Source organism: Otolemur garnettii, unplaced genomic scaffold (assembly GCF_000181295.1).
Source record: "Otolemur garnettii isolate 467f Iridium unplaced genomic scaffold, OtoGar3 scaffold00112, whole genome shotgun sequence".
NCBI lineage: Eukaryota > Metazoa > Chordata > Mammalia > Primates > Galagidae > Otolemur > Otolemur garnettii.
Genome location: NW_003852507.1, coordinates 4,038,558 through 4,048,818, shown reverse-complemented (window position 1 = coordinate 4,048,818; position 10,261 = coordinate 4,038,558). Strand labels below are relative to the sequence as shown.

The following is a 10,261-nucleotide window of genomic DNA, read 5'->3' as shown; positions in this document are numbered from 1 at the left end:
AAAAAAAAAAAAAGATAATTTATTTCAATAAAACTAATGGGACCATCAATATTTCAATAGGACCTGGATAGGGACAGGAAGTCCTTGGCAGGACAACAGCAGTCTTGCTGTGTTTTACTTAACATGCACCCACTGTTGTGCAGGTTGCATTTAAAACTTATACTGCAGTAAAGGGATGTTTTTCTTTCTTAATGCTGCAGTAGAGTTGGATTAACTTAGCTCTGCTCTTGTCCAATATGTCAAATAAATGTTTCATATTATTTCCAGAGTGTAAAAAACAAAAAAAGTGAAAAAAAATTTTCACAAATAATCCTGATTAAACTACAATGGGTTTGTTCTTCCTATGTTTAAATTATAAGCCATAATCATGAGCTTTATATTAATTCCAACATTATAATGAGTTGAAATGATGTGAAGAGATATTATTTCTATCTAATCTGACCTTCTGACCCACCTTAAATTCAGTTCAATAAACATTAACCAACTGCACTAAGCTAGCTGCTATGGAGACAAAAACAAGACCAGCTCTCTACTTGTAAGGAATTATATTCAAGTGGAAAGTAGACCAGAAACAAATCTCAATAGAATGAGGCATATGCTAAGAGTGGATAAGCTAAGGATGGTGGGGGAGCCCACATGAAAGGGGACCCTGAGGACGGGAAGCCATCAACACCCTAAGAACTCAGCCACCTGTGGGAATGCAAGCTAATACGTTCCTCAGGGATCTAAAAATTGACCTGCTGTTGGATCCTGCAATTCCTCTACTAGGAGTATATCCAGAAGACCAAAAATCACTTTGCAAAAAAGATATTTGCACCAGATTATTCAGCTCAATTCATAATAGCCAAGTCATAGAAGCAGCCCAGTGCCCACTAACCCATGAATGGATCAATAAATTGTGGTATATGTATACCATGGAATACTATGCAGTCTTAAAAAATATGGAGACTTTACCTTTTTTATGTTTACATAGAGGGACCTGGAACATATCCTCCTGAGTAAAGTGTCTCAAGAATGGAGGCAAAAGTATCCAATGTACTCAGTACTTCTATGAAACCTACTTATATCTACTCATACTTTCTTATGAAAGATAGAACACAACTATAGCCCATGATGAAGGAGAGAAATGGAGAGGGAAGGGAGGGGAGGGGGGAGACTTGACAAAGGGAAGGTAAATGGTGGGACCACACCTATGGAGCATATTGCAAGGGTTCAAGTCAAATCTATCAAGTGTAGAATATAAATGTCTTAACATAATAATCAAGTAAATGAGGTGAAAGCTGTATTTATTAGTTTGATGTAAGCACATCAAATTGTATTAAAAAATCAACACATTGTACCCCACATATGCATAAATGTATTCGTGATCTATGTGTATATGACTTAATAAAAAATAAATAAAAGTTAAAGAAGTATAAGTGCCCAGTTTAAAAAAAAAAGAAAAATGAGACACAATCACTTGAATTGAAACTCGAAGAAAGAAAGGCATTAATTAGGTTGGGAAGACAGAGAGGGAAAGAGTGAAAATGGCGTGGGCAAAACTCTGAAGTAGGAACAACACATATTTGGTGGACTATAAAGAGTTTTATATATTTACTTCTAGAGGGAAGGCACAGAGTGAGCTGAGCAGAACAGATCGTGAATAACCCCGTATACCATGTTAAAAATCTTGGCTTTGGCTCGGTGCCTATAGCTCAACCAGCTAAGGCGCCAGCCACGTACACCTAAGGTGGCGGGTTCGAATTCCCAGCCCGGACCCGCCAAACAACAATGGCGGCTGCAACCAAAAAATAGCCGGGCGTTGTGGCGGGTGCCTGTGGTCCCAGCTACTTGGGAGGCGAAGGCAGGAGACTCGCTTGAGCCCAGGAGTCGGAGGTTGCTGTGAGCTGTAATGCCACGGCACTCTACCCAGGGGGACAGCTTGAGGCTCTGTCTCAAAAAAAAAAAAAAAATCTTGGCTTTATCCTGTGTCTGGAAGGGAAGTGACACAGCCAAATTTGTATTTATACATCTACTAATCTAGCAGCAAAGTGAAGGACAGAAGGTTAGAAAGATTCAAGTGGGCTATAGGGACTATTTTGTAGAAAATTAAAGGCAGAGAGCATAAAGAAACTGAAAGAGATAATGAGTGTAAACCACAATGCCGTAAGAGATGTAATTTTCTAAATGTCATACTTAATTAAGAAAGCAATAAGCAATCTCTTATAGAATTCATCTATTCACATAAACAGGACAGAAAAGAAAACTAGATGAAAGGGCCCTGGGACAAATTAATTCATTCAGTATATATTTATTGACAAACCTGGGAAATTAATTTGAGTCAAGATATAGTAACCTAGTTGAGGGAAATTTCAATTTAGAACTGATTAATGAACTAGGAATCTAATCAGAAAGAGCTTTGCTTCCCCTAAGATGAAGAAAAAAACAATAAAGCATTTCTGAACCATTACACGGATAGGTAGAGGTGATATCCTAAAAAGGATACCCTGAAGGTAACGCACCACTGAAAAAGTGAAGAAGAAAAGCTGAAGACTCCAAGGCTGGATCTTGGCATATTGCCATCCTCGAAAAGCCTGTGTCCCTAGGATACAAAAGAGGCATCCTGCGTCTCCTGTTTGTGGGTGGCACTAGGTCCGTTTTTAAATAAACGGAACTTAAACATGCCATTGTCAAAGGAAAACAACCACAAATAGAGCAGTTGTTTAAGAAAAATACTTATTTCATCCTGAACTAAGAATATGTATAAAACTAACGGAGGAGGAGAACTGATGAAAGAGAAAAACAATAAACAGTATATTTCTGACCTCTTTATTCCAAAATCAAGTTTGTCTGGCATCTTTTTTCTCCTTCTTCAGTAAAAAGAATGTGCTTGTATTCTCCATGAAAAGAGGAAAAGTTTGAGTCATACTATAAATCAGTGGCTGTCAACTGGGGATGATTTTGCTTTTAAGAGACATTTGACGGGGTGGCGCCTGTGGCTCAAAGGAGTAGGGCGCCAGCCCCATATGCCAGAGATGAAGGGTTCAAACCCAGCCCTGGCCAAAAATTGCAAAAAAAAAAAAAGAGAGAGAGACATTTGGCAATTTCTAGAGATAGTTTTGAAAGTCACAACTGGGGAAAGAGCTGTTACTGGCACCTAAGGATGTGCCAAACATCCTATAATGGATGTTTGCACAGAATTACCTGGTCGAAAATGTCAACAGTGTGAAGGTTGAGAAAACCTGCTATAAACCTCTGCTATAATTCCAAATGATTCCTGGGTAGCCTGAAGCCTGTGTACTAAATAAAACTTTAAAACTTGGAAAATAAACTCAACCAGAAAATACAAGGTACATACAGGGGGAATAAATATTCAGGCGTCAAATCCAGATCATCATCATAACCAAATCGTCGAAGCACAGTCCACGTAGTTTCGTGTCTCCCTCTCTGGATAAAAAGTGTGTGTAAAAAGAGAAAACCTGAAAATAAAGTAAATTAACAAATACAGCTGATGTGAAAAAAGGTAGAGTCACATGGGAGAAAAGCATAAAACATAATGGCAAGAGCTAGATTTGTGAACACATATATGCTAGTTTTGCATAGAAAGGTCAAAATGAAGTTCACGAGTTATCTCAGTGAAACAGCAGATTTCAAAACTCCATCACAAACACACCCAGCTCAGCAAAACAGAGCTCTGGAAGAAAGGGCCAACATTACACCCCAAGGAATATACCCACATTCATAAAGTTATATGACAGAAACAAATGAAAAAAATTTTTTTACAGATAGTCTTGCTCTGTTTACTGGGCTAGAGTGCTATGGCGTCCACCTAGCTCACAGGAACTTTAGACTCTTGGGCTGAAACAATCCTCCTGAATCAACCTCCCCAGTAGCTGGGACTACAGGGGATCCCACCACACCTGCCCAATTTTTTTCTGTTTTTAGTAGAGTCGGGGGTCTCCCTCTTGCTCAGGCTGGTCTCAAATTCCTGAGCGCCAAGTGTTCCCCGAGTGCTAGATCTATAGGAGCACTAGATTACAGGCATGAGCCACCATATCTGGCCAAAGAAAATGCTGTGCAGATCTTTGAATTTATTTCTATGATGGAAAATTCTGGTTATTTCTGATTTCATTGTGTCTCCATAATATATTATATAGGACACATTCTACACTTGGTAAATTTGACTCATAGTGAAAATTTCCTAATAACTAGAATTTAAAGGCTGCTTATAAGTACCCAGAATTTAAGACATGCTGTAGAACTTTCACAGTTGACCACCTCCACACATTGACTACCTCCTTAAGTTGACCCAATTTTCACAGACCAGACGTGTACTACATATATGTTATCAGCATAGCAGGCCTAGCTCCTTATGTTGGCCACCTCTGTATATTGATCAGTTTGTTATAGTTCCTTGGGTAGTCACCTTACAGAGGTTCTAGTGTATTTGTCCCAGATATCTCTTTAGCGCAGATGGACCTGTGAATCCCTGAGAACCAATCTATTCCCTTGCTCCTAATTTATACCAATAGTAAGGATGATAATTATTAATAATGGCCCATCTCTTCTAATTCTTTTTGTTTATTTGAGACAGAGTCTCATTATGTTGCCCTCAGCAGAGTGCCATGACGCCACAGCTCACAGCAACCTCAAACTCTTGGGCTTAAGCGATTCTTTTGCCTCAGCCTCCCAGGTAGCTGGCACCCACCACAACGCCTGGCTATGTTTTTGTTGCAGCTATCACTGTTGTTTAGCAGGCCCAGGCTGGGTTTGAACCCACCTGCCTTGTGGTGTATGTGGCTGGCATCCTACCCACTGAGCTATGGGCGCTGTGCTCTTTTCTTTTTTTTTTTTTTCAAAAGACAGAGTATCACTCTGTTGCCCAGGCTAGAGTGCCATGGCCTCAGCCTAGCTCCACAGGAACCTCAAACTCCTGGGTTCAAGTGATCCACCTGTCTTCCAAGTAGCTAGGACTATAGGCATCTGCCATAATGCCCATCTAAGTTTTCTACTTTTAGTAGAGATGGGGTCTCACTCTTGTTCAGGCTGGTCTTGATCTTCTGAGCTCAAAGGACCCCCCTGCCCCGGCCCTCCACGCCTCTGCCTCCCAGAGTGCTACATTACAGGAGAGAGTCACCTTGTTCAGCCTCTTCCAACTCTTAAATAATCCCAGTCAGATTTCAGGCATAAATACTAACATTTCCTTAAAGTATCAAGAATGTAACGAAGACCTTCACCTTCTGCCATATTTAGAAAACAGTAAATTCGAAAGAGGGAAAACACCATCCACCCACCTTTCAGTGTCAGTCCACTGTCAGCCACACCATCACTTATGTGCTTTCTCACTACATTCTTGACATCTTCCAAAGCTTGAGGAGCTAATGGAGTGTTGAAACAAATTCTCTAACGACATAAAAATAGCAAAACCAGCATTAAAACCACAAATAACATAAAACAATCATCTGCCACACTTTAAATAAAAATTTTCAACCAAAAGAACAAATTCTACATTAGTATAGTCTCCACATTGTATTATTTATGTAAAACATGTCATACTTAGAAAGAAACTTTTCTAACTCCCCCATCCCATTTCTAAAACATAGGACTCTTTGTGCAGCTGTGTTATACGAAACCCAAAAAACAAAATAATTCAGGGTTCAGATTTCAACTCATCCTTAATGAAACTATCAAAAATACTCCGCAATTTCTAAACGTAATAGAGTTTTATACCCTAAGTAAAGGCTATTCAAGCTTGATGTCAAAGATAGTTTTACATGAAAGAGACATATTTATCAACATATTGTTTTTGTTGTTCACACTAATACATCTTTTATAGCAGGCTCAGCACCCATAGCTCAGTGGTTAGGGTGCTGGCCACACACACCAGTGGGGTTGAACCCAGCCTGAGCCTACTAAATAACAATGATAACAACAACAACAAAAATAGCTGGGTGTTGTGGCAGGCGCCTGTAGTCCTAGCTACTTGTGAGGCTAAGGCAAGAGAATCGCTTAAAGCCCAAGAGTTTGAGGTTGCTGTGAGCTGTGATGCCATGACACTCTACCAAGGGCGACATAGTGAGAGTATCTCAAAAAAAAAAAAAAAAATTTATAGCAAAAAGACAAAGGCATGCAAATGGACAAGATAAAAGATAGCTACCTGAAAGAAGTTGAGCTCCGCATCATTGAGGGTACCATCATTATCTTGGTCAGATATTTTAAATATACGAGTAAGGGCTTTTATACAGGCCGGTTTCATCTATAAATCATTGAGACAAGAAACAACTATTTTAATTAGAGTAGGATTTCAAAATGTGATTTTTCATAAGCAACACTGGAAATAATTATGATTGTTTTGACAAAACATCAAATACAACCAACAGGAAGAGTGAACTAAAGCAAAGCCATTTACTCTTATACTTGAACCTTTTTAAGTAAATTAGGCAACTGTTACTTGCACTGATTATTTGGAATGGTTGGACTCTGCTCTGTAAGGATGGGAAGTTCACATTTAGGAGAGATTCATTCTCCCAGTCACATAAAGAAAAACTATTTATTTTTAATATGTCCTCCCTCATTCCATAAAGAATTTGAGCTGAGTCTTAAAACTGCTAAGGGCTTTTTCCTTTCCAACTTCTGATTTATGACCATCAACCTTTTGGTAGCAGAATGGGAATTATTTTGATCTGTCTCTTGTGTGTGTATATTAGAGATGGGATATTAATTGTGCTTATTCACAAATAAATGACAAAATATCACTGGATAATAAGTATAAAAGGCTTTTACTTAAGAATTATTTACATTTCATAAAAACCTTACATTTTATGACTCTGAAACTTCTGTAACTAATGCTACTGGAAATGTATTTGCCAACTTCATTAATTTTGTTTTAGGATTTATAATGAATAGAGTATTTCACTATTTACAAATAAGGTCCACATGGTTCTACTTTGTATAACCACTGTAGGGTAATCATTGTCAAAGATTCTGAGAATAAAACTTTCAGTAAGTTCTTGATGGTGTCTAGGAACTTAAATAAATAAGGTTCAGAAAGATCTCTGAACTCTGTATAAGCTTGGTGGCAGATCTCTTATGGACCTATCTGAAACAGAGAAATGAGATGGCAAGGTGAGGAAATGTGTACTCATTAACTAAGAACTTTAGTCAGATGGCTATCCAGAGCAAAATGGCAAGGACAAAAGCTTTGATCATGCTTTCAAACTCAAATGCAGAAAAAAAAGAATTCTTTAAAAATAGGAAAGGAAATCATTACTTTCCAAACATACACAGACAACCCTTTCTTGTTTTAAATGGGGTCTCTGGGAGAGCAATTTGGTACAGTGAGAAAAAGAGAAAATGTAAGATATAAAGAGATTAGAAAGAAACGAGAAAAAAGAAGGCAAACACTCAGAGAGCATTTGATAGGACCTCCTTTGTAAGAGGGCTAAGTGAAATACAACCCGTAACATCTACAACTATGGATAATTGATTTAAAAAAATAATGACTGGTAAGATACTGCTTCTGTAAAAGCGATTCTTCTATTAGACATACAAGATTGAAAAAGAATGTATTGTTGGGTGGTGCCTGTGGCTTAAGGAGTAGGGTGCTGGCCCCATATACCGGAGGTGGTGGGTTCAAACCCGGCCCTGGCCAAAAACTGCAAAAAAAGAAAGAAAAAGAATGTATTGTTATATTTTATTTACTCTAAAAATCCTGTTATATAATAATCTAAATGTTTCCAAAAATAATAGCTAGAATAACGTACAAAACAGAACCTAAAAATAACCTTTTTTTTGTGCAAGTGATTTTTGCTCACATAATAAAAGGCTACATTGAGAAAAATTAAGTAGAAAAAAAAAAAACACCCAGTAACATATTTTGTATTAAAGCTCAAAATGCATCAAAAGCTAAAGTGCTCTAAGGTATTGGCCCAATGTGATATTTAAATACTAATCATCTTAAAATATAACAACAAAAATGACCACTATTAAAGATATTAAAAGTTATACTTAATAAAGTTGTAAAAATTTTTACAATAAATGAAAAACATTTCATATACCAACATTCTAAACCCTCACACAGTAAGCATAATTATTATAGACTAGTCATATCTTTTCCATTATTAGGTAAGCTGAGGGCATCATGGGTCATATAGAGTTCATCATAACTAGAAACATTTATAGCTCAGGCTTTAATTTTGAATATGATCTTTTTGATGATTCTACCTCAATCCATATTAAAAGTTTATTATTGCTGTCTAAATAGAAGATTCTGAGGGTTCAAGCCCAGCCCAGGCCAGCTAAACAATAATGACGACTGCAACAAAAAATAGCCAGGCATTGTGGGAGTGCCTGTAGTCCCAGCTACTTGGGAGGCTGAGGCAAGAGAATAGCTTAAGGCCAAGAGTTGGGGGTTGCTGTGAGCTGTGATGCAACAGCACTCTACCAAAGGTGACACAGTAAGACTCTGTCTCAAAAAATAATAATAATAATTTAAATAAATAAATAAATTAGAAGATTCTGATTTAAGCTTAGATTTAAAACTTGTACTTAGGTAAAACAAAGTGTAGACTAAAAATATATATATATTTTTAACTTATCAGGTAGGTCTAGCTGAGAAATGAATAACAGATGGTGGTAGATGTTTTACTCTTGTGAGACTGGGGCAGGAGAAGAGGGATTAACAGATTAGCAGACTAATAATAGGGCTGAGAACAAAGTAGCAATTAAAAAATTGAGAACAAATTGACAGAGGGGAGTTAATGTATTGCTAGGCTAAGGTCTCAGAGGTAAATCCTATAGTATAAGACTGCTTCCCAGATTTCCTTAATCACAAAATAAAGCACTCAGTTGAAGCAGAATGGAATTTATGTTTTTAACAGTTACACCTAGTAACTGTTATGATTACGCAAGTTTCAGAAATACTGGATTAAGAACAAATTAGAAAGCATTCTAATTAAGGAATACTAACCCAGGAATAAGAGTAAACCAGAGTCAGATTAAGGGATGATTCAGATTAACTACTTATATTAGCAGCTGGCACTTTTCTGTAAAGGGCCATGCAGTGAATATTTAGGCTTTGGGACCAACAGGCAAAATCAAGGATATCACGCAGGTACTTTTATAGAAAGAAATAAATTTCCACAAAGTTTTTACTGACAAAATCTAAAATATAATAACTGAGTATAACTCTGCATTATACGTCTAGTAAGAGGAAGAATGGAATTCTTTTTGGAAGGATAACATTCTGCTTACCAAGCCCCCAGTTACAATTGTTTGTAGTTAACATATAAATATATGCTGATCTATAACATTTTACATGTCTCATCTATGAAAACATCTTCTTGCACAAACACATACTACCAATACTGATACATGAAATTACTACAAAAGTTTTGAGACAGACTGTGTAAAGATCCATTATTTCACTTTTAAGTAACACAACTGACAGCATCCTTTCTGATCTACCTGTGCAACTTTCAACGGGCTCAGCTTATCAGTGTTGCTGGGAGGGCTTCATTTGTTTCTATCCATGTGGATTTTATGTTTCTTGATTTGTGTGTGTATCAGAATTTTCATAATGACCCATGTCCATATCCACAAACCTATGAACTGGAGTATATTCATTGCTTGGAAGACATTTACAGAATTACTTTATATTCTTTTCTTGATGCTTTCCTTTGATCATGTCACTGTTCTGCAGATTAATTAGTTCCAATGGCAACTTAGGTGGAAACTCAACTTTCAGACTAATCTTACAAGGATTATGAAACAAAGAAATTTCCTTTGCACTTGCATCAAGGTTTAAGAAAAATAAAATTATGCTGGAACTATAGTTTGTGTTTAGAAAATATATCTGCTTTCCTATCTAAAAATCCAAAAATCTACCCTTTTCTTTTCTTGTTTTGACATGATGGGTATGCACTAAAAATACAAAGTCGTGGTAGACAACTTGAAGTGTTGTCAAATTAAAATTGTGTCAGTACAATTAGAGCACTGAGCATTAGTGAGAACAGACTGCGAGTACCAATATGAGTGTGCTCAAAAATACTCAATTCTGGCTGCACAGCATAAAAACAGCCATAGACAAACAAACAAATGAGCGTGGTTGTGTTGCAATAAAACTTTATGAAATGATGAAATTTGAATTCAATATAATTTTCACACATTACAATATACTATTTCTTTTCATATTTTTTCAAGCCTGGTGGCTCACATTTGTAATCCCACCTACTTGGTAGGCTGAGGCAGGAGGATTACTTGAGCATAGGAGTTAGAGAGCTGC

The 10,261-nt window shown here is 37.1% G+C and overlaps 1 protein-coding gene across 8 annotated transcripts in view; it reads right to left on the bottom strand.

The window, feature by feature from the left end:
* The window catches only part of RHOT1 (ras homolog family member T1), a 73,739-nt gene that overhangs the window by 28,332 nt on the left and 35,146 nt on the right, over positions 1-10,261 (bottom strand). For all 8 annotated transcript variants that reach the window (XM_003797182.2, XM_003797183.2, XM_003797181.2 and 5 more), the window contains exons 9-11: positions 6,137-6,235; positions 5,274-5,382; positions 3,338-3,458 (exon numbers count right to left, since the gene is read on the bottom strand). In XM_003797182.2, coding sequence (XP_003797230.1) covers positions 3,338-3,458; positions 5,274-5,382; positions 6,137-6,235 — 329 coding nt within the window. The remainder of the gene's footprint in view (positions 1-3,337; positions 3,459-5,273; positions 5,383-6,136; positions 6,236-10,261) is intronic.